We start from the raw sequence: 25,000 nt of genomic DNA on the forward strand, positions 1-25,000 counted from the left end.
GGACAACCCCATCTTAAAGTGGTGTGTGTTATTGCCCATCACCTGGTTAGAGCTCTAGAATACCCTCAGTGGAGCATGACCTTTGAACTATGACCTTTGAGACAAGAGAGGATCATTCCTGGAGAATTGTTAGCGATGTCACTCAGGTAATTAGCACGAGACGAATGCCAAAGAGGAAGGTGATCAGATCATGGGGGCTCTTGTAGCAAGCAAGCATGTTGCATAACAAACAATACCATACTGTTGTAAACTTTGTGAACAAGGTTCAAAAGGTCAACAAGGTTAAGAGTGAAATCTATACAGAAGAAACCAATTAGAAACATACATCTGCTTTAAAACAAGACCCCTGGGATTTCTTTCTTCTATGTGACGGCCATGTTTGTAAGTTCCTGAAAGGCTGTGTTCACTGCAGCTCTGTGGTTGTAAAAGTTGGGGTTGCCTGCTGCTCAGAACGCCGCGTTACCTCCGGGTATAGAGGCGAAGCATCGGGTCTGGGCTGGACCACTTCCCTCCGCCTGGCTTCATATAAAAACACATCAGCCCCTCTGATCCAAAGCTGTTACAGACCACAGCGAGGGCAAGACTGAGGAGGAGCGATGGCTGACGCACTGAGGTTCTGAGCACTTATCTTCACCGCAGACCGAGCAAGATTGGAATAACGGAAGAATCAAAGTTGGGCAAGCGATGTCGAGATATGTTGCTCATTACTCCTAAAGACTTAGTGGAACAGAATAACGTTTGTCTACGTCCTTGGCTTATTTTCGTCCGAATCACATGAGGAGCAATAAAAACTGTAGGCAATTCTCAGAGTGTAAAACGTTTTCCTCTTCATTAAGTTGAAGCATTTCACATCAACGCACTTTCGGTGGCCTATATCGCAGAATTCAGCTTACGGTAGTTTTGCGAAGTAAAATTTAAAAACATTGTTCTTGGATTGCATTCGGATGACTCCTCCGCTCAAAGTGTTATCAAAATGTAATGAAATTGGCTGCCGTTTTGGTGAAATGATTGTGTCCTAGATTCTTCCCAACGCGGCAATCTTTTCACTTTGCTGCCCAACGCAGAGTGAAGATGAACATCGACAGCTTGAAGGTAGTATTAAAACACATTATGGTTAAGTAAAGTATGTGAAAACAAAAAGAATCAAAAGAATGTCTTTAAATAAATAAATGACCTAATACTTCAATTCTTTCATCACATTGTTGTATATGTGAAAGAGGGATTTAATCAATAGGCTCAGATTCAGGTTAATACACTTATTTAATGTTCCGCATTTTCCAAGCTATGCTTTAATCTGCATGTCATATACGTGTCATATCTACACATGCCAACAATGTACTGTTTTATATTTTCATTCCCATTTTAGTTTTGCTTTATTATTGTTTCATCAATATCTGCTCTCTCAGCGTCTTTCATTAAAATGTTTTTCTCTGTACAGTCGTATCTTTTTCGAGCTACGATGGCATTCCTGTTTTTAAACCAGTGGGTTTCACCGGCTGTCAAACCCTCACCATCACACCACTACAAATCCACCAGTAACAATATATGAATAGAAGCCCATTTATAGATCCCTCTCCATTCATGCTTTCACATCATCTGGTTAACTAATCCCGGGGGGCTGGGGGGGGATCTTTATATCCTTGCAACAACTGACAGACAGAGGAAGAGGGGTGTGTTCCCAAGATATAAAAAACAAATGCCGGGAATAAACACAATAAGGATATTTGATGCTTGAATGCTTAAAATATGCTCAAAATGCTTCCTAATGTCAGACCAGTGCTGTGACCTTTTATAATCCACAGTGGAGAAACTACAGCGTTCAGCTCGGAGAACACGCCAAAGAAAGATGTCAATGTTTCAGTGTTTTAAGTCCCTCGTGGGTTAAGATGGACAGACCTTAAGTCTGACAGATCCTTAAGGGGATGAAAACGTCTCAGAAAGATGTACTCAAACAAATCCCATACTGGCTGAAACCTGTTTCTAGGCAAAGCTGTAAGAGGGGAGTATTGTATATAAAGCATGCAGGGGTGGCATTAAACAACAGATTGTCCCACTTATGTCTCAAGATTGATGATTCATTTATTTAAAGCATAATGTACGCATTTGCCAAATCATAGATTTATATTGTCCATTCAACTTCTCTTTATTTATCCAACACTTCACTTATCCAAAGTGACTCATGACTCGGTCATTCAGGTCAAAGGTCATGAAGAAGGACGCTCACTCGCAGGCGAGCACTAAGAGGGGCGTGGCTTCCTCCTCACCTGTCAGCGAGAGGAGAGGAACAGTGTACCAGTTTGTCTTCATTGAACATGTTAGTGACAGTGTAGAGACACTCTCACTCTCTATGTTCACTCTTCAAAGGCTACGGTTCTGAGGCGCAGGCACCCGACACCCTGTGTGTGTGTGTGTGCATGTGTGTGCATGTGTGTGCGTGTGTTTGGCATGTGTGTGTGCGAGTGTGTAGACAGCAGCCATCTCTTTGAATACAGAATACCGGCTGATCCCAAACACAGGCCGAGACGGCTTGGTCTCCCCCGCCAGAAGCCAGGAGGAGGAGAGGAGGAGAGGAGGATTGGAGGAGAGGAGGAGAGGAGGAGAGGCTGAGGCCAGGAGGAGGAGAGGAGAGGAGAAAAGGAGGGGAGGAGGAGGAGAGGCTGAGGCCAGGAGGAGGAGAGGAGGAGGAGAGGCTGAGGCCAGGAGGAGGAGAGGCTGAGGCCAGGAGGAGGAGAGGAGGAGGAGAGGCTGAGGCTAGGAGGAGGAGAGGCTGAGGCCAGGAGGAGGAGAGGAGGAGGAGAGGCTGAGGCCAGGAGGAGGAGAGGAGGAGGAGAGGCTGAGGCCAGGAGGAGGAGAGGAGGAGGAGAGGCTGAGGCCAGGAGGAGGAGAGGAGGAGGAGAGGCTGAGGCCAGGAGGAGGAGAGGAGAGGAGGAGAGGAGGAGGCAGCAGGGCTGGGGTATGAGAGGAAACCCACCCAGGGTCCACAGCCGTGTCCACCGGGGACCAGCGGCTCATGGTCCCGGTCGTGTTTGTCTCAGCGTCTGTCCCTCCCTCCACCGCACCGCCAAAAGTCCCATGATCAATCGCAAAAAGGAAAAAAAAAAAATCTGGTTGCCGTGGCAACCGTCGTTATTCGAAATTAATTGCCGGGCTGTTTGTCTGTTTTTTGTTCGTCGCCTCTGACGTTGGCGCCGTGTGTGATGCAACAGATTCGTCTCAGCCTGTCGTCATGGTGACCCCGCGGCGGGGATAGACACGGCGTCCGTGTCAAAGGTTGCGTCTTTACCCATCATGCATCGGGAGAATTGTGAATAAATATAAATAAACACTATTTTTATATTTTTTTAATTAACTCAATTATTTAAGATGTTTGCATGTCAATCATGGCCCCCATTGCAGTCCTAACCTCCCTGGAAGCAAATGTGTTTTTCGTAGGCGGAATCCGGAAGAATCATGAATATTAATGAGGGGGTAGCCGGAGATTATCCAATCACGTTGGTTTAAATCCCTGATCCGATCTGTGAAAATCTGTGACGTGACCGCAGGGTAGGTAACTTAAATTGTAATGTATATAAAACTAACGTTAGTGAAACGCATTTCTCTGATAGGGTTATGGTTAGGATTAGGTTTAGGTTTAGGGTTAGGGTTAGGGTTAGGGTTAGGTAGTAGGGTTAGGGTTAGGGTTAGGGTTAGGGTTAGGTTTAGGGTTAGGTTTAGGGTTAGGGTTAGGGTTAGGTTTAGGGTTACGGTTACGGTTAGGGTTAGGGTTAGGGTTAGGGTTAGGGTTATGGTTAGGGTTAGGGTTAGGGTTAAGGTTTAGGGTTAGGGTTAGGGTTAGGAGTCAGTGTGCGAGTTTGACTGACAGGCTGCCTGTCCAATCCTAACTCTTGAGGCGGGACTTCTTCCGGATTCCGCCTACGAAAAACAGAGTCGCTCCCTGGAAGGAGGGACCCCCCACTCGGCGTTCCTTTACCATTTCTTCCTTGATTAAGAGAGTTTAGGGTGAGGGGGCGTCATAAATATACAATCTGTTAAACCCTTTGAGACTGGAACTGGGATTACGGGCCATGCAAATACAATTGAGTTGAATTGAATTGAATTGAATTGAATTGAATTGAATTGAATTGAATTGAATTGAATTGAATTGAATTGAATTGAATTGAACTGGAATTGAACTGAATTGAACTGAATTGTAGGGGTGTAAATATTAATTGATTTGTATCGGTTAATCGATTATACAGCCGACGATTCGATGCATCGATTCGTCCGCAAGAGTAATTGCCATACTAGACCTGCACAGTGAGCACTGACGTGTGTATAGAATACTGTTTCTGTATTCTCAATAAAAGGCAAAGGATACATTTTTTTTGTTGATTTATTTGATAGATATTATATTAATAGATATAATGTAAAAAATATTGCGTATCGAATTGTATCGAATCGAATCGTATCGTGGGGAATTCTGAAGTATTGAAAATAATCAAATTGTTGGCTTAAGAAATCTATATTGTATCGAATTGTCATGAAGGCTCAGATTTACACCCCTACTGAATTGAATTGAATTGAATTGAATTGAATTGAATTGAATTGAATTGAATTGAATTGAATTGAATTGACTTGGTAAGGACGCCCACTGGGGCCTCCCTAGGGAGGTGTTCCAGGTACCTCCAGTGGGGAGGAGACCTCGGGGGAGACCAGGACTAGGGGGAGAGAGTACACCTCAACCCTGGCCCGGGAAAGGGAAGTCTGGGGCAGCGACCCCAGCGACCGACCGCGGATAAGATGAGATTAATTTAATTTAATTTAATTTAATTGAATTTAAATAAATTGAATTGAATAAATTGAATTTAAATAAATTGAATTGAATTGAATTGAATTGAACTGAATTTAAATAAATTGATTGATTTCCATGAGATGGATTTCTCTCCACCACCCCCACCCTGAAGCCTCTACGTCACAGAGAAGTTTCCCCGTCGTTTCACCCGTCTCTTTCCTGGGATGACTTGAATGGTGGAGGACTGGGGGGGGGACTGGGGGGGGACTGGGGGGACTGGGGCGAGGGGGGGGTGATGGGAAGAGGAGCCGACACCAGTAGTCCAGGAGCGATGGCTCCCTCAGCGGAGGGCTTCTATTCGTGTCGGGCAGCGTGTGTGCCGGTGTGTTCCGGTGATGGGAGCTGACAGCTCCCCTGGAGGAGCAGAAATCACAGGAAATTAAACCGATTTCAACAAAGTCGACAGAACCGCGCGGAGATCTGGGTTTAACCACAAACTGATAAAAAATGACAACTTCTGCACCATATGTAAAGATGAAAAGATATATATGTAGAGCCATATCTAGATATAAACATAGAGCTATGTGTATCTAAATATACACAGAGCTATTATCTATCTATATTATATCTAGATATACACAGAGCTATTATATCTATCTATATTATATCTAGATATACACATAGAGCTAATATATCTAGATATACACAGAGCTATTATATCTATCTATATTATATCTAGATATACACACATAGAGCTAATATATCTAGATATACACAGAGCTATTATATATATCTATATTATATCTAGATATACACACATAGAGCTAATATATCTAGATATACACAGAGCTATATATATCTATATTATATCTAGATATACACATAGAGCTATTATATATATCTATATTATATCTAGATATACACATAGAGCTATTATATATCTATATTATATCTAGATATACACATAGAGCTATTATATATATCTATATTATATCTAGATATACACAGAGCTATATATATCTATATTATATCTAGATATACACATAGAGCTATTATATATATCTATATTATATCTAGATATACACATAGAGCTATTATATATCTATATTATATCTAGATATACACATAGAGCTATTATATATATCTATATTATATCTAGATATACACAGAGCTATTATATCTATCTATATTATATCTAGATATACACACATAGAGCTAATATAGCTAGATATACACAGAGCTTTTATATCTATCTATATTATATCTAGATATACACAGCTATTATATCTATCTATATTATATCTAGAAATACACGTAGAGCTAATATATCTAGATATACACAGAGCTATTATATCTATATTATATCTAGAAATACACATAGAGCTAATATATCTAGATATACACAGAGCTATTATATCTATCTATATTATATCTAGATATACACATAGAGCTAATATATCTAGATATACATGTAAAGCTATTATATCTAGATAAACACATAGAGCTATTTAATCTAGATAAACACACATAGATCAATTATATCTACACATAGCGCTAGTAAACAGTATCTAGATGACCACATAGAGCTAATATATCTATACACGTAAAGCTATTATATCTAGATATACTCATAGAGCAATCGTATCTAGATAAACACATATAGTTAAGTTAGTTAGTTAAGTTATCCTTTATTTATCCCTTTTTGGGGGAAATTCTTTCTCTGCTTTTGACCCATCTGGGAGCCGGTGAACACCCAGAGCAGTATAGCTATATAGCTATTATATCTAGATAAACGTAGAGCTATTATATCTCAATATACACATAGAGCTATTATAACTAGATATACATAGAGCTATTATATCTAGATACACACATAGAGCTATTATATCTAGATATACGTAGACTCTACATATATCTAGATATAATAGCTCTACGTCATAGAGCTATTATATCTAGATACACACATAGAGCTATTATATCTCGATATACTCATAGAGCTATATATCTAGATAAACATGGATGTAAGCCTGTCATCTCCACCCTGGGTTTTCCTGGGTCGACTCCGTGTTATGAAAGCGGGCTGGGAGGACATCCAGGGAGGATTTCACTGCACTGAGTCTGAGAGTCCACTGGGGAAACCTCATTCTCCTCGCTGGCCCAGACGCCGTGACCCCCTGAGTGGGAACCCCTGCTTTACCTTTGAAGGATTATTCCTCCGTTAAATGATTCCTTTTTTTACGTTTATCATAGCAGAGGCAGAGGAGTCAGAAATGTAAAAAATGTTTTGCCTTTGACTCAAATTCCGAACTGATTTCCCATGCGGTGTGCTTATTATTAAGTATTTTGGAGAAGTGTATCTGTGTGTGTGTTTGTGTGTTGGTGTGTGTTGGTGTAGGTGTTTAAGAATGAGAAAAAGTGAGAAATAGAGACAGACAGAGAGACATACAGACAGACACAGAGACAGAGACAGAGACAGAGACAGAGAGGTGAGGTGGCGGAGACAGACACCAGAGACAGACTCCCTTGAAAGCAGGGGCGTGGCTCGAGTGGGTGTGTGAGGGGTGAGGCTGGGATGGTGAGGCTGGTGGTGTGGTAGATAAACCACATTTAACACTATAACTTAAATAAGAGAGTTCGAGGAGACCGGAGCAAGAATGACAAAAGAGAAGAATGACAAAAGCCCCTCCTTATATCTCCCTTTCTGTCCACCGAGGATGTTGTTATTTACAATATCTCCTGCACACACCATGTTTACAGGTACGACACTAGAATGGGGTGTCCGGCTTGTCCTTGCCCCTAGACTAGCCTCAGGTCACCCTGATCCTTGACCTCTACATTAGTGGGTAAACACAGATAAGTTAATCAACAGACCTTATGGCACCCTCCATGCCACAGTTAGAGAGGAGTGGTGACTTGTTAAGTCTTCTTCATCTTCTTAAGCTTTTCTTCACCATTATTATTTTATATAGCATATAGGCCAGATGAAAAGTGTATGTTAGCATAATAATGTAAGGTAAATTTTCTTCCATAGTGGGTGAGGCTGGATGGAGGCGGCTGGGTGGGTGAGTGAGGCTGGAGGCGTGAGGCTGGGTGAGGCTGGAGGCGTGAGGCTGGGTGAGGCTGGAGGCGTGAGGCTGGGTGAGGCTGGAGGCGTGAGGCTGGGTGGGTGAGGCTGGGTGAGGCTGGGTGATGCTGGGGGGTGAGACTGGGTGAGACTGGGTGAGGCTGGGTGAGGCTGGGGGGTGAGACTGGGTGAGACTGGGTGAGACTGGGTGAGACTGGGTGAGGCTGGGTGAGGCTGGGGGGTGAGGCTGGGGGGTGAGGCTGGGTGAGGCTGGGTGAGGCTGGGGGGTGAGGCTGGGGGGTGAGGCTGGGTGAGGCTGGGTGAGGCTGGGTGAGGCTGGGGGGTGAGGCTGGGTGAGGCTGGGTGAGGCTGGGTGAGGCTGGGGGGTGAGGCTGGGGGGTGAGGCTGAGTGATGCTGAGTGATGCTGGGGGGTGAGGCTGGGGGGTGAGGCTGGGTGAGGCTGGGGGGTGAGACTGGGTGAGACTGGGTGAGACTGGGTGAGGCTGGGTGAGGCTGGGGGGTGAGGCTGGGTGAGGCTGGGGGGTGAGGCTGGGTGAGGCTGGAGGGTGAGGCTGGGGGGTGAGGGGAACAGGCCCCTGTAATGAATGAAGAGGTGGCGGTCCTCTGGAGGTCTGAGCCACTCAGAGACCTGCAGCGGGACGGCCGTCACTCACCCTAATGCATCAGGACAGCCTTTCATTAGGACGAGTGGCAGGGCGGCACACACACACACACACACACACGCATGCACACACACACGCACACACGCACACACACACACACACGCACACACGCACACATACACACGCACGGATGCACACACGCACCCACGCACGCACACACACACACACGCACACACACACGCACACACATGCAGAAAGAGGTGCGCAATGCCGACAGACAGACAGGTAGACAGACAGGACAGACGGACTGACTGACTGACTGACAGACAGAGCAGAGACAGACAGACAGAATGGTAAACAGACATACAGACAGGCAGACAGATAGTCTGACAGACTGACAGACAGACTGACAGACTGACAGACTGACAGACAGAGCAAAGACAGACAGACAAACAGACAGACAGACAGACTGACAGACAGAGCTGAGACAGACAGACAGACAGACAGACAGACAGACAGACAGACAGAATGGTAAACAGACATACAGACTGACAGACTGACAGACTGACAGACAGAGCAAAGACAGACAGACAAACAGACAGACAGACAGACTGACAGACAGAGCTGAGACAGACAGACAGACAGACAGACAGACAGACAGACAGACAGACAGAATGGTAAACAGACATACAGACAGACAGACAGACAGACAGACAGACAGACAGGCAGAGTGGTAAACGCAGCCTCACAGCTCCACCTCTGACTCATAGCACCTATAGGACTTTTTTCCCCAGAGGTGTTCATTCAAGTTCCACCCATCAGCACCGGCGCAGACCGATCGGCGCACGGAGCGTGACTCTGGTCCGGGTATATAAGGCTCCTGAGCTCTCTGGTCCGGGTATATAAGGCTCCTGAGCTCTCTTGTCCGGGTATATAAGACTCCTGAGCTGGAGGAACTCAAGCTCGGCTCGGTTCTTTACAGGACAGCACCGCATACTGCCTGGCACGGAGGCGACTGGGCTGGAGCTCACACCACCATTTAAGGTACGTCCGTCTTACGTCTTAACTCATTCTTTTAAGTTTTAAACCTTTGTATTCATCTATTTTAAGGGATAATGAGGGATGTTTGAGGGTTCGGGTTGATAGTCACACAGAATAAACGATAGCCTACGGACCTTACATAAGCGAACTTATAATAACGATTTATAAAACATGAGATGGATTTCTCTAAATAGATGTTTTTTTCCTAACTTAACATTTCGCCTGTTGTAAGAGAAAACGGACACCAGATCACACAATATATGTTGATATTTCACCTTTGTGTTGTGTTTAATCAACCCATGCGCCGATGAGGACCATGCATGCGTAAAACGGCACAGCACATGCCCGCGCACTTAAGGGGCACGAGTCTCTCATTAGCTGCACCTGTAAAAGTTAACATTTACCTCTTCCTCGCAGATTCCTGTCGCTCTCCGGACATGACGCTCAATGCCCTTGGCGCCACCGTGATTCTGCTCGTTGCCTTCTTCCCGCGCTATGAATGTAGGGCTCTCGAGCGCGCCGGCGTGCCCGCGTCGCCGAACCCCGAGTCCACACACCCGCAACCCCTGCGCGTCCTCACGCGCCTCGGGGAGGAGTACTCCGTCCATCTGGCAGACCCGAGCTATGTGTCCCTCGGGTCCCCGTGGATGATGCTGCCCGGCCGGGACGACCCCTTGCATACCCGGGCTCTGCGCCTCCAGCTGACGCGTCTCTTGGAGCGGAGGTTTGGGAGCATCAGGGCGCTGACGGCCGGCCTGGAGACCCGGCCGGACGGGGAGACGGAGCGAGAGAGGCGGTCCGAGGACCCGCCGATCTCCCTGGACCTGACTTTCCACCTGCTGCGGGAGATGATGGAGATGTCCCGGGCGGAGCAGCTGGCTGTGCAGGCGCAGAACAACAGACGCATGATGGAACTCTTCGGGAAGTGAAGACCGGATGCCATGCCGCCGAATATATATTTTATTATTTATTATATATTATATTTTATTATTTTTTACGTGTCACCGTTCTCTAATCTGAAGATTTGATTTGAAAGCTTTTACCATGAAACCCTGAAAGTGAGGAGACAGCGAGGAGAGCTGGAGATGGATTTGAACCTACAACCTGGACGCAGGTTGTAGGTTCAACGCCCTCTCGGTGGTGATGTTGGCATACCGGAGCATACGAAGTTTATTCTCTTTTAAGTGAAATGCGACCTGGTCAATATACTACATATCGCGTTTGATTAATCCAATATTTCAATGTGTTTGTTATTTAAGTTTGTAAATAAAAAGACAAGCATCCAGTTGTTGACAGAAAGTCATATCTATATTTTTTAATAAAACATGAAAAGCAGCGTTTCCCTATCTCTGTGGATATCATTAAATACTTCGGCTCATCAACTTTGGGGAACTTATTTTGGTAAATCAGTAATCCATCAAGCGGCATGTCAAAATAAACTGAAGACAAATCAATTCATCACATGTGTTTGTCATATTCTTCCCGCATAAGATTCAGTTTATTTTGACCTGACTATTGATGGAGAAATATCAGTCCATCAAATGTGATGAATTGTACTTCATTCTTTATTCTATATTCTATATTCTTCAATCTACAAACGGCTACGGATGGTAGGACACTGCTGGGTGTTAACAAGACCACTGATGCATCACGTTGTGAAAGTAAATGAACTAAACCAGCAACACCGCAACCGAGATGACGTAACAGATAAGATACCGTCCACATGCGACCGGGCGATGGCCATTCAACCCCCCTCATCTAAAGCCTAACCCCCCTGATCCCCAACAGTCATATTATTACTGCACCCCCCCCCCCCTCCCCCGCAGAACCACAACCAGAAACCAGCGCTGATGGAGCGAGGGAGGACACCATGCTGGGTGGATCCCTGACCCACTGTCCCCGTGTGTGTACCCACTGGTGCAACACACACACACACACACACGCACACACACACTGCAGCCGTGACTCACTCCTGAACCATCTCACAGCCCCTCCTTAGATTGAAGCGATTCATCAACAGATTTCTGCTAAAAAAATAGAAAAAGTTGAGGATGCCAATAGAGGAGGAGGAGGAGGAGGAGGAGGGACGAACCACAGAACCACAGAGAGAGAGAGCGTGAGAGAGAGAGAGAGAGAGAGAGAGAGAGAGAGAGAGAGAGAGAGAAATCCTCTATGAAACACGTCCATTCCCTACGTCATACCGATAAAACATAAGGTGAAAGCGAATGGGTACACAGCAAGCAAACCGGTAAATAACAGAAATGACCCAGAACGCACTTTTAGTGAATGAGTAACAAAGTTTATTCTCTGTTTACGGTGGAGTGCCCAATGACAATTAAAAAGGATTGATAACGGCCAGATGAGTTCTCCGAGGGGAGAACGTTCATAACACGTCATAACAACGTGGAGACTAGCAGGCTCTCTCTGTGGGCCGTGAACGGAGGTAAATGTCACCAGTGGTGCGTGGAGAACGGGGACCAATTAGGCGGCCATCTTGTGCTAATCCAACTGATAAAAAGGGTCTCAGTTTATGTGTACAAAAAAGTGACTAACAAGGAGTGCACCCCTGAAAAGATTGCACCGTTGTCGTTGAGGAAGTTCAGCCAGGCACGTTGGCGTCACGCGTTGACCTGACATTTCTCTTTCACAAATAACAAAACTTAACTAATCCTCCAATCGGAAGAAGGCACTTTATATGACAAAGAACCTCAGCTGAGGGACCTCATCACAGAATCACTTCTACTTCGTTCTTCACACACACAGGGTCTATATCCTGAAGACGTGCTCCTTCTGAGACAGGGGAACACAGTCTCTCGTTTTAGTCAAGTGGAACAGTAAAAATTATTTCATAAAAACGACCTATCTCCCACCTCCTACCCCCCCCCTGAGTTAAAGGAGCCCACCGCTACGTTGAAGAGGTGGTCTTGGGGGCGCTAGGAAGGGAGCTAGTCTGTGAGGAGGGGAGGGGCTGGGATGGCGTAGCCGTGGCAACCGCCTGGCTGCCAGCGGGGTCCACGTCGACCCCCTCTTCGTCCTCTTCCTCGTCTTCGTCGTCTTCCTCGTCTGTTGGTCAGGAAAGGTTTTATGGAGGAGGGGGGGGGGGGACAAGAGTCAACAGGGTTTCTATGTGTGTGTGTGTGTGTGTCAGTGAGACAGAGTGTGTGTGTGTGTGTGTGGGTGTGTGTGTGTGTGTCAGTGAGAGAGAGTGTGTGTGTGTGTGTGTGTGTGTGTCACCAGGCGTGTGCCGTCCATATGGGCAGGTGGGGCAGCAAACTACTTGCAAAAGCAAAAATAGTTCCTCAGTAAATCGTTGCTCTAAGTCTATTTTTAATAATGTGATTGTCACATTAACTATCTATAGTTTCTGTAGGCTTTCCACTGTTTTTGGTCTGTTCACATCACATTTTTTCACTCCTACCTCTCAGGCCGCACTCAGTTCATCAAACTTAAGTCCTTCACTTCCCAACCCTCCTCCGTCACCACAGGTGTTCCCCAAGGCTCGGTCCTGGGGCCCCTACTTTTTATCATCTACCTCCTCCCCATCGGCAATATCTTCCGTCATTACAACATTCACTTTCACCTGTACGCGGATAACACCCAGCTCTACCTCTCCACATAACCTGACTCATCCCTTCCTCCATCACACCTTTCTGAATGTCTCTCCGACCGAAAAACCTGGTTTTCCTCTAAGTTCCTACAACTAAACAGCAATAAAACTGAGTTTCTTCTCACTGGTACTAAATCCACACTCTCCAAATTCAACAGCTTCTCCATTTCAATCAATAACACTCCTGCTTTCCCCTCCCCTAAGGTCAAGAGCTTGCGTGTCATCCTCCACAGCACTCTCCTTCCAATCACACATAAACAACATCAACTGTACTGCTTATTTCCACCTCCGCAATATTAACTGTCTCTGGCCCACCCCTCACTCCACTGCCATCCTCGTTCACAGTCTGGTCACTTCAAGGCTTGACTACTGTAACTCCCCCCTCTTCGGTCTCCCCCAAAAAACCCTCCATAAACTCCAACTGGTTCAAAACTCAGCAGCACGCATTACTAGAACACCATCCTCTCACCACATCACCCCTATCCTTCACCAGCTTCATTGGCTCCCGGTTAATTTACACATTCAATTTAAAATCCTCTTCTACACATTCAAAGCCATCCATAATCTTGCCCCCACATATCTAACAGACCTCATTCAAATTGCCACTCCCTCCCGTGCACTCCGCTCCTCCTCCTCTGTTCACCTCACTGTCCCCTCCGCCCGTCTCACCACCATGAGGAGCAGATCCTTCAGCCGCTCTGCCCCCCTGCTCTGGGATGCACTACCCCCTGACATCCTCAACACTGACTTCATATCACAGTTCAAATCAAAACTCAAAACTCACCTTTTCATATTTGCGTACCCCCCTGATCTTACCTTCCCACATCACCACATCACAATCACCCATTGTCCACCTTATTTTAACTGTTTGATGATTGTATTTATGTTCTGTACAGCGTCCTTGAGAGCTTTGAAAGGCACCTTTAAAATTTATATATTATTATTAATATAATTATATTCTAGAACTGTTGTTGTTTTAACTAAAATTATTCCACCAGTATCTTTCGTCGTTTCTATATCAGAGGCAGATATGGCGAGTGGTGTTGCACCTGTGATTAACAGTGTTGAGTTTCTGTTAAAAAAAACACTTGAGAGGTTAAAATTGGAAGAGAAGTTAGCCATCAAACAACAGGACAAGGAGATTTATAGACCACGAGTGTGAGTGATGTGAAGCCTATATATATATAATGATATATAATACAATATTATGTATGTATATAATATGTACATATTAAAAAAACATGTAAATTGTGGGTGTGGTCCGTCATATGCCAGTAGTTTCTGCCCCACTGAAATTTAGGGTCACCGCACGCTACTGTGAGTGAGTGAGTGAGTGAGTGTGTGTGTGTGTGTGTCAGTGAGAGACAGAGTGTATGTGTGTGAGTGAGTGAGTGAGTGAGTGAGTGAGTGAGTGTGTGTGCGTGGGTGTGAGTGTGTCAGTGAGAGAGTGTGTGTGTGTGTGTGTGTGTGTGTCTACCGTGATTGAAGTCGATGGTGCGCAGGGCGCGGTCCTCCCTGCTGAAGCTGACCCTGTAGTGATCCATGTTCTCGTAGCCCGGCTCCACCTTGTCCAGGTGGGTGGTGATCGCAGCGTCTGTCAGTCTGACATCATGAACCCAGGGGTTACTACGGCTCTGTACTGAACCCAGGGGTTACTACGGCTGTACTTATTATTATGTCTGTACTTCAGTACTGACGGTTCGCCCAATTAGGAACGACTTTTAAAAAACTAAAAAAAAAAAAAAAAACGCTTGCAAACTCACTTTTTCAGGAGAGGTTTCGCCGCCTTTGGAGGGAAACAAAAGACACACGCAGGGTAAGAAAATATAGTCCTCACTGGTGACCCTTCCCAGTGACCAGTCCTCCCAGTGACCACTGATACTGAATGTGTGGATCATGTGTCATGTTGCGGTGACTGGATGCCTGGCCTATCGCAGTGACTACTGAATGCCTGGACTCTCCTTATGGTGAACCGGCCAGCACCCCTTCGCCCATTTAAAATGTTCTGCCTGTATGTACGTATGTATGTCATGGCACCCATTGCACTCCTGACTAGATTTCTTCCTTGCTAATTAAGGGAGTTTTTTTCTTGCCCTCTGGGGGGCTTGGGTCAGAGGGGGGGGGGGTCATAAACACATGGCCTGTTCAGCCCTTTGAGACAATACAATGACTCTACTGGTTCAATTGAAATGAACCAGCGGAGCTCTGTGGTCGGTACCTGGAGGAAGAGCGCCATCTCGGGCTCCTCCATGGTGCGTATCCCGGTCTCCACCGCCCGGCAGCTCTCCTCCAGGTGGTCCCCGTAGCGCTGGGTCAGCCCCCGGATGTAGTGCAGCTTCTCCTCCTGCTCGGCTGTCACCCGCTGGGTGAGGCTCCGCTTCCGCTCCTCCAGCACGTTGAACAGCGTGTCGAACTTCTCACAGATCAGGGTCTTCTGCCTCCTGCTGTTCTCCTGCAGTAAAGAACGCGCACACACACACACACACAACACGCGCACGCACACACACGTGCACGCACACACACGCACGCACGCACGCACGCACGCACACACACAGTTTAATACTTTTATGTGGATCGTAACAAGTGGGGAGGTAGAAATGATCCAAACATTAATGGAAGCATTGCAGGACTAAGCAGACTTGACCAAACAGAGAATGCCTTATGCTAATACAACTGTTTTGATCATGGATACACATTGCATCTTCTTCTCCAGATTGCTAAACTGCCTATTGTGGCAGAGATGGAGCAGTACTTTGCAAGTCTTTTTGCATTTGGTTTGTTCAGTCCACAGTGTTGTAGCCCACACAATACAAGCTTGTGAACATGTCCTAGACTTCCAAAAATAAAAACAATTAATTTATCACAAAAAGATTTGTGATACTGTTAGCCAGTGGTTGATATTTTAAAATCTTAGTGTTGAAACAAATGTCCATATATAAATCAAAACAACATGCTAATTCCACAATAGTCACATTCTTATTGGGGACATCTAGAATGGTAATATCAGGGGTATTTGGTATATTACTGAAAGTAGTATTGTTATTTTGTGCACAATTGATCCAGTCTATTTTAACTGCAGAGTGTTTGTATATCTTTGTTGTTTGCACTTGTACTTCTTTAATCCTGTGTGTTATTAGGTCCACCAGCCTCAAGCCATCATGGCTTGCAATGTACAGGCCTTTGTAAAAATTCCATCCATTCAGGACGTATGCGATGGTTTCGTTGTCATCGGTGGTAGGATGGAGAATGCAGTGTGGGTCGTGGCTGGAGGGATACCAAGTTAGATTTTGTCGGGAGTACTTGGAGGCGGACTTTGATAGTAAAGATGAGAACATCCTCGCCGATCGACACGTTTGAGTAGATGGTGTGAGAGAGGGATTGATCTACGAATGATAAGCATGCAAGTTTTCCCTGAAGTCTGAGGCTTTTCCAGTGTTGCGCGCTTTGTGTGCGCTTCATGGAGAGGATGACAGCTCTTGCCGTTGTTAATGGTAACTCGCAACGCTCGTCGCTGAGCTCATAAGTTGCGCGGGGGTAAATGAGTGGGTCCGCAATGATGTCTGTAAGTGTGATTGTTGTGCTGTCTGGCCTTGCCCACTCAAGTCGTAGTCAATTTCGATGGCATAAGTCGTTAAGGTCAAGCCAGTCTGACCTAACTCCAAATCCCGCTGCTCTATTGTCCAATTTCCCGTTGCTCTTGACTTTAAACCCCAGGAACTGCTCATCGTTGTACACACACACACACACACACACACACACACACACACACACACACACACACACACACACACACACACACACACACACACACACACACACACAGGAAGAGGAAGGTTGTGTGGAGGCACCTGTATATACACCCACGCACACGCATGAACGCACGCAGGCGCACGCAGACAAGCACACGCGCACACACAAACACGCACACACACACACACACAAAGGAAGAGGAAGGGTGTGTGGAGGCACGTGCATATACACACATGCACATGCATGAACGCACGCAGACAGGCACATGCACACACACACACACACACACACACAGGAAGAGGAAGGTTGTGTGGAGGCACGTGTATGCACACTCCGGCGCACATAGCATGCACGCACACACAGAGACACACACAGTACACACACACACAAAGGTTGTGTGAAGGCACGTGTATAGAGACACGCATGCATGGATTGGACACACACACACACACACGCGCACACACGTATGCATGTACGCACACACAAGCTTACTTAATCACACATTCTTTCAGGCACACACACACACACACACACACACACACCAAAACACTTGGGCCTATAATTTGTTGTCTTGTCTTGTGTAGAGTATTTGGAACAGCTCTATAAAAATGTCATGTTACATAGAGAAATACAAAAAAAACATATACAGGTGCACAGACACACAGACACACACACACACACACACATAAACAGAGCCAATCTGTATGAATGGTTCCTGGTCCACCAGAGAGTGATGACGGTACGTCAATGCAGCTTTGGCCATCAAGTGTCTTGCGACTGGGAGAGGTTGTCACCCACAGAGGGTGTCACGCACTCTCCCTGGTGCGTTGCCATCCCACATCCCCCTTCCCCCCCGTGACGACGGATCACACTACCTCTGGACATTATTGTTTTTATTTTGCTGCTATTTTACACACATTTGTGCATTTGTGTGCGGGAGGGTGTGCTTGGTCAGGGAGGGATGGGTAGATGTTAGACACTGTCTGTGTCCAGAATTGTATACCCTGTATGAGTTGGGGTGTGTGTGAGAGAGAGAGAGAGAGAGAGAGAGAGAGAGAGAGAGAGAGAGAGAGAGATGATGATGTGTATGTAGGGGAAGATCATCATCATCATCATCTTCATCATCCTCCTCCACCTCTACAATGTGGTGTGTGGGACTAATCAGAGGGCTGTCTCCGCCAATCATCAACAAGCGTACATTGTCCCCCGCTGTCTGCGGCTACAGAATGCTAAGAGGAGAGCATGCTGTGTGTTACGCGCTACAGACGTTACAACACGGCACAGGGAACGAAAGGCCGCCTGCACGTGTCCGAGAGAGACGGAGAAAGCCTCTTTTAGCTCTCAAAAGAAAAGATTCATTTCGATTTTACTTTACTTTACTTTACTTTCACTTGCACTTTGACCTCTGCTGTCACAGACGTGTAAAGACGCATGCAGCGCCAGCGTAACAGTAGCAGTAAAAAGTGTATACAGGCAGAAAGGTGAGCGGGGTGCGTGAGTCTTTAAGGAGCGCCGAGGTCCCCCTGCTGTGTCAGCGACCGGCCCAGCGTGCAGCAAGGAGACACCGGCCACTGACCTCGATGGTGGAGCAGGCCGGTAAGTTAACGGCCCAGCATGCACTGGGAGACACCGGCCACTGACCTCGATGGTGGAGCAGGCCAACTCCAGCTGGCTGATGATGCCCTGCATCCGGTCGTTGTTGCCGACGATCATGGCGATCCCTTCATTGAGCTCCGTCTGGGAGGACAGAACGCACATAAAGCAGCGCAGTACACACCACACAGAGCTCCCCTTCAGCCATATGGCGGCCATAAGGCACGGAGGGGCGCTATGGAGGGAGGAACCACCGGCGTGCTGTGAGATGGCGAGCTGGTCCGGAGTGTTGGTGCTCAGAGTCAGACCGCTGCAGTCAGCAGTCTGGAGGTAGGAGACACACACGGAGTCTGGAGGAGTTCTCCTTCAGCCATATGGGCTGAATACGCCATTCAGTGTGGATACAGGCCCTGTCCCATTTATCCCCCCTTAAAACTTCCACTTGGTTTGGAGTGCCCTCAACAGTAATTCTTCCACTTTGTTTTAAGCCTGCATCGGACCTCACTACGTTTTGAGGGTTGATTATAAGGGCAAAATAGCACTCCCCCTTGCTCCCTACAGTAATGGGACACCCTACCCCTACACGGGAACGCGCAAAATATAGGGTTAGGGCAAAAATCTATGGTTAGGGGAGGTATTGGGACAGGGCCATAGTCTTGCATGCTGTGAAATGGTGAATTAAGATTTTCTTTTTAATGTTATTTTGACAGTATCCTAACGTCGCGTAACCTCTGTTACTCTTAATAATCTATCCTCATACTTCTTCTCTAACGCTGACGGTCGAAGGTTCACAAAGTTCACAGGACATCCGTGGTGGGGCTGAGGCTCGGGGGTTCAGAGTTCAGTGCTGTGTTCCGATGTCCAAGCTTCCTGCACTTACTATACTTAGTTTGAGTACCGAGTGCGTTCCAATTAAGATCGGGGCGAAAAGAAGTGTACTGAAAGGTTGCCGCATTTTCCACATAGCCTGCGTTAATGGAGTCATTTTGTAGCTTTTATAGCTTTTTATAGCGGCCAGGCGTAAAGGGTTCACCGGTCAAAGCGGGATGTCTATTGCGGGGGGAGTGCGGATAGTGTACTACGGTTAAGTGTACTCATGGAAGTATGGATATCGGAACACAGCACAGGTTCAGGGGTTGGGGGTTGGGGGTTGGGGGTCGGCGATGACTGACCTTCTGGGTCTGGTAGACGCTGGTGAGCGGCGCCACCTCGCAGTCCTTGTGCGCGCCGAACACCTTGCACATGGAGCAGGTGGGCACACCGTGCGTCACGCAGTAGATGTTGATCCGCTCCTCGGCGTGGACCTCGCACGTCGGGACCTCCTCCCGCTTCTCCGGCTCCGGCTTGCTGCTGCTGCTGAACGGATAAAACGCACGTTACCTTCGCAGGATTATACCAGCAAAGACTTTCCCTGCGTTCCAATACCCGTACTGCCGTACTATTTAGTATGGCAGAAACAGATTCAGTGTGTCCCGATACACATTATGGAAAATGCAGTATGCCCAATATACCAGGATGCTGTCATACATGCCGGCTTGAATACTGCAAAATGGTCGACCATTTTGCATGCTTTAGGCCTCTGCTGGAGGCCAAGCCGACATGCTTTAGGCCTCTGCTGGAGGCTCTTCTGCCCCACAATCCTCTGCAGCAGAAGACACGTCACATCGACGGAGTGGGTGGAACTCGACGGGGGGGCCGCTACAGGTGTGCTGATCAGTGACATCAGCTGTGTATGCATGCTGTGTGCACCAGTACTGGTACTTTGTAAGGGGAGCTACAGTACGTACTACAAGTAAAAAGAAAAAGTATGCAACTTGGAACGCAGCCTTTAATCTTATTTTGTCACAAATGGGTGTTTTTTTTTGGGGGGGGGTAACGTCCGGCAGAACAATCCATCACAGCCGGAGAGCTGATACATGGTCAGCTCGTTTATTTGTTGTTGCTGTGTGGTGGACGCGGCCCGCGGATCGAATGTCGCCGCACGCCGCGGTGACACCGGGTCAAACACCAGTCATTCACAAGACATCTGTACAGTAGATCAGAGAGCCAGAGAGCTCCGGGCGGCCGCCTCCTCGGCCGGGCTGAGGGGCCCCCGGCGTGGGGCCCGCTGATAGTGAAATGCTACGTGCTAAAAACAAGGCTGAGAAAGGGAGCAGGCAAAGCCTACTGACACGTGACCGACTTCCACTTCAACCTGCTGCCCTTTGGAGAGGGGGGTGGGGTGGGGGGGGGGGGGGGGGTGAGTGGGGGGGACAAACCTAAACAAAGCCTGACCTCCAGAACTTATGTGATGGCGGGTGTCGCTCAACTCAAAAACCTCAACACAGGATCGTTAATTACCATAATAAGTGTAGAATATGAGAAAGAAAGACGTGAATGAATGTGGTCTGTGACTTAATAATCACTTTATTGATGCAATAGAGTAGAAAGTGTTATCTTGATGATGTGAGCTTATACACACACGCGCACACACAGACACACAGATACAGACACAGACACGCGTGCGCGCGCACACACGCACACATACATTATGTAAAGCGCTTTGTGTGCGCGCGCGCGCGTGTCTGTGTCTGTATCTGTGTCTGTAGCGACCAGCTGATATCACCTGAGTCCTCACCTGGTAGAGCCCGTCTGTCTCACCTGGTCCAGCCCGTCTGTCTCACCTGGTCCAGCCCTGTCTGTCTCACCTGGTCCAGCCCTGTCTGTCTCACCTGGTCCAGCCCTGTCTGTCTCACCTGGTCCAGCCCTGTCTGTCTCACCTGGTAGAGCCTTGTTTGAACATGTCGATGATGTTCTCCACCAGCAGGTTCCTCTGCAGCCCGTAGACCCCGTGCCGGTCCAGCACCACCTCGTGACGGCAAGACGGGCACCTGAAGCGGCCCCCCGACGTCACGGCCCCCGCCCGGGTCGGGAGGTAGGGGTTCGACGCCTGGGGCAGAGATGAGAGGCGAGAGGGCAAGAGGAAGAGGCAAGAGCCAGAGGCAGGAGGCAAGAGGAAGAGTCAACAGTCAACAGAAACGATGAGGGAATCCACCGGTAAACAAACGACTCTGATCGGGGATATTGCCCCCCCACACACACTGGACAAAGTGCAGTTGTGTAGTATTTATTTATTTATATCTACCTTTAGCAATATTGCTCACTTTTTATTGACTTATCTGATTGACTTTTAGTGTTTGTTCCATTTTGTTGTTTGTCAATTGTCAGTCGACTGACTTTGTGACCTACTGGGTACCTGAGTATCCCCAAGCGGATGAATGAAGTGTCTGTCTGTCTGTCTGTCTGTCTGTCTGTCTAATGGGATGACGCAGGGTTCAGTGCGTTTACACCGCAGGAGGGGAGGGGGGGGGCGACGGCCATTTGGGTGGACAGGAGATGTTGACTCGTGTGGACAAATCAAACAATCAGAGAGAGTAAACACAATATAGGCTACTCACGCCTGGGTCTGCAGACACACGCCGTTTACCGAAGGGTCTAAAATAGCAGCGAGACATTGTTATTAATCGACGTTTGCTTACCTGGAAAACATCATTGGCGCACTTCCTACACAGATTGTGTTGGCACGGCAGTATGACCACCGGCTTGGTGAACATCTCCAGGCAGATGGGGCAAATGAGCTGCTTCTCCAGGTTATCCATGGTGGTGTCCATCGTTAACACCTTCAATATTAAGCAATCAAACTAAAACCGAAACTAGATGAGTCCAGGTTCCCAGGGATCAACGGGACGGAGAGTGTCGGCAGGCCTCGGCCCTGTGTCCCGCTGTCGCTCCTGAGGGCCAGCGGTCCCAAAGTAGACCGGCTGGCCTCAGGTCTGTTTTTAGACGCGGCGTCACGCAGAAGGTCGCCATGTTCACGGACCATATTAGAGAGGGAGGCTGGACGGTGGAGAGCTGGGGCGGAACAGCTGATAGCGGGGCCCGGCCCGCACGAGGGGGCTGGTGTGTGTGTCTGTGTGTGTGTGTGTGTGTGTGTGTGTGTGTGTGTGTGTGTGTGTGTGTGTGTGTGTGTGTGTGTGTGTGTTATAAGTGTAACTAACTGTTATAAGTGGTGAATCTTTACTGTTATTAGTGTTGAATCTTTACTGTTATAAGTGGTGAATCTTTTCATATTTTAATTTTTATTTAAAATCCTGTATTCATAGGACATGTGTGTATGAGGGTTTAATGACTAGTTCACTACTTATTAATGTTAATTAAAATCATGCATTTATAGGACATAATAATATAATTTAACACTATTTACCACCATCTTTCATCATCTACCACCATCATCTTTTTTTATTAAAATAGGCCTACTTTTAAAAATAAGTATTCATTGGTAGAATGCAGTGGCGGTCTTTACGCTCCAGGGGTCCTGACGAATATGGTGTCTCATGTTTATTCATGAGCTCTGTCAGATGACTTCTAGCAGGATTCGGTAAAAGTCACACGTTTCAAATCGATGTGATTGTCATTCAAGTTTTTCAAAGCAATATAGTTCTCCCATTTCGCACATATAGCAACATTCCCCCACCAGAATATGAAAAATATGCAAATACATGTGAATGTCCAAAATGTTCCATGAAATTTGAACCATCATCGACAGATTCCAGTGGAGTCCCGGCTTGAACCTCTCTCTCCTAGACCTCCATGAGGTCATCCGTATCAACTCAATGTTTCCAACTCAATCAATGTTTCAATCACTTTTTCCCAGAATGTCTACCTCCGTTAATATTGCCAAACAAGCGTGGCATAATGCGTGGCCCTACAGCGCCCTCTTGTGGGGGGATTCTAGCATCGCTAGATGCTATAAGGGAAATAATACGGAGGATAGCAGCACTTTTATGTGCCTTGGACAGGACCGGGTTTGGCCGCTCAGACGGAGCTCCCCCCTCAACACACACCGTGGCAACACACACCACTTCTGTCACGCCAATACACTTCAAAAAGTGATTGCGCATCTACATTGCTTTGTAAAGCTCTTTTGCTATAACTTCATGGTGCAATCAGGTGCGCCTCATAAACTCAGAAATATGTTCTCGAATCGCCACGAAAGTTGTTTAAAATGGGAAAGATTATATATTTTTTCTTATTTTCCTTTGTTGAAATACCTACTTGTGTCTTACTCAATATGCATGGATTGCTATAGTAGTCAGATATAGAAAATTCATATTCAAATGAAATGTTTTTCTACAAACTCATATACTCATATATAACGCATATTCTTGTTAAACATTTGCCCAGGTACCTCTTTGATGATTATCAAATGTTTTTACTGTAGCATTTTTAAATAATTAGATACTCAAATAATCCCCAATATACGTGTTACCATACAGTCAGTAACAACTGTTATATAATGTGTTCCAACCCTAACTCTAACCTGCATTAACTCTGACCATTAAAGTATTTCTGTATTCTTGAACTGACACAAGGTGGCAGCAAAATGCAAAAAACAACAACATCGAATAGGTGGTCATAATGACGGGAGGAAGGGGAGAGATCACCAAGGAAGGAGGAGGAGAAAACACCAAGGGAGGAGGAGGAGGAGGAGGAGGAAGAGGAGAGAACACCAAGGGAGGAGGAGAGAATGAGAGGAGGAGGAAGAGGAGAGATCACCAGGGGAGGAAGAAGAGGAGAGTGGCAAGTGGGCAGGAGGGGATGGGAGGGGAGGAGGAGGAGGAGGAGGAGGAGGAGGAATGAGGAGGTGATTATGACCCTAGATGCTTTTATCACCAAACAGACGCGGAGAGGGAGAAAGGTCTGGAGAAGGAGACATCTGAACAGTTGAGTGATTCTCGGGGGTAATCTGGAAGGGAAAGCAGCTGGTCACCAGCTCTTAACCTTCATGTCTTCTGGCCCTTTCATCTCTCCATTACTGCGCCTCTTTCCTCCTCCGTCACTGCCTTTCTTCTTAGCTTCTGCAACTTCTCAGCTTCCAGTCGCAGCACACACACACACACACACACACACACACACACACACACACACACACACACACACACACACACACACACACACACACACACACACACACACACCCCTATCTTATGTTGGTAGCATGTTAGTGTTCTCATGGGCCTCAGGTGGTAGGAGAGCTGCTCTTAGCATCTTCAATGTTCCCCTCAAGTGCACACACACACACACACACACACACACACACACACACACACACACACACACACACACACACACACGCACTCACGCACGACGCACGCACACATACGCACGCACACACACACACACACACACACACACACACACACACACACACACACACACACACACACACATACACACACACTGACACACACTATTTCACTGACAAACACTCAAAGAATATGTATATATATATATACATATTCATATTTATATACATATATATACATATATGTCTAATTATGACACTTATTTTCATAGTTCTATAATAATATAGTTCTATAATAATTATATAATATCTTTATAGTTTAGTTTGAATTATAAATACTAATGATAATCCTGAAAGGCCAGTTTGCCGTTTACAGAAAACACTTTGCAGAGGAAGATTCTACAAAGGTACGTATAGTAATCATTA

The 25,000-nt window shown here is 46.7% G+C and overlaps 3 protein-coding genes across 4 annotated transcripts in view; 1 reads left to right on the forward strand and 2 right to left on the reverse strand.

The window, feature by feature from the left end:
- Positions 1-25,000, reverse strand: part of LOC311355560 (V-set domain-containing T-cell activation inhibitor 1-like) — a 204,691-nt gene that overhangs the window by 129,341 nt on the left and 50,350 nt on the right. The gene's annotated exons all lie outside the window — the stretch shown is intronic.
- Positions 9,938-10,429, forward strand: LOC311355564 (corticoliberin-like; the record flags this gene model as incomplete). The annotated part of the gene is made up of 1 exon (XM_084475334.1): positions 9,938-10,429. One exon carries the CDS (start codon positions 9,938-9,940, stop codon positions 10,427-10,429), a length of 492 nt encoding a protein of 163 aa, XP_084331460.1.
- LOC311355559 (tripartite motif-containing protein 55-like) lies at positions 11,778-22,228 on the reverse strand. Of its 2 annotated transcripts, none has more exons than XM_084475329.1 (8): positions 21,969-22,228; positions 21,210-21,379; positions 19,623-19,803; positions 18,499-18,594; positions 15,326-15,559; positions 14,871-14,893; positions 14,585-14,709; positions 11,778-12,563 (listed from the first exon to the last, which is right to left on the reverse strand). In XM_084475329.1, exons 1-8 carry the CDS (start codon positions 22,098-22,100, stop codon positions 12,406-12,408), a joined length of 1,119 nt encoding a protein of 372 aa, XP_084331455.1. In that variant the 5' UTR covers positions 22,101-22,228; the 3' UTR covers positions 11,778-12,405. The 2 variants fall into 2 exon arrangements, with proteins under 2 accessions (XP_084331455.1, XP_084331454.1); XM_084475328.1 differs by having other exon boundaries at positions 19,623-19,806.

The sequence above is a fragment of the Micromesistius poutassou genome (genome assembly GCF_964030765.1).
Source record: "Micromesistius poutassou genome assembly, chromosome: 11".
Classification (NCBI taxonomy): Eukaryota; Metazoa; Chordata; class Actinopteri; order Gadiformes; family Gadidae; genus Micromesistius; species Micromesistius poutassou.

Excerpts from the sequence above, each read along its gene's own strand:
- LOC311355559 (XM_084475328.1), bottom strand. The coding sequence starts at position 22,100 with ATGGACACCACCATGGATAACCTGGAGAAGCAGCTCATTTGCCCCATC. Across the intron at positions 21,380-21,968 it reads GCGCCAATGATGTTTTCCAG|GCGTCGAACCCCTACCTCCC; the intron begins GTAAGCAAACGT and ends TCTCTGCCCCAG. Across the intron at positions 14,894-15,325 it reads AGATGGCGCTCTTCCTCCAG|GCGGCGAAACCTCTCCTGAA; the intron begins GTACCGACCACA and ends TTCCCTCCAAAG.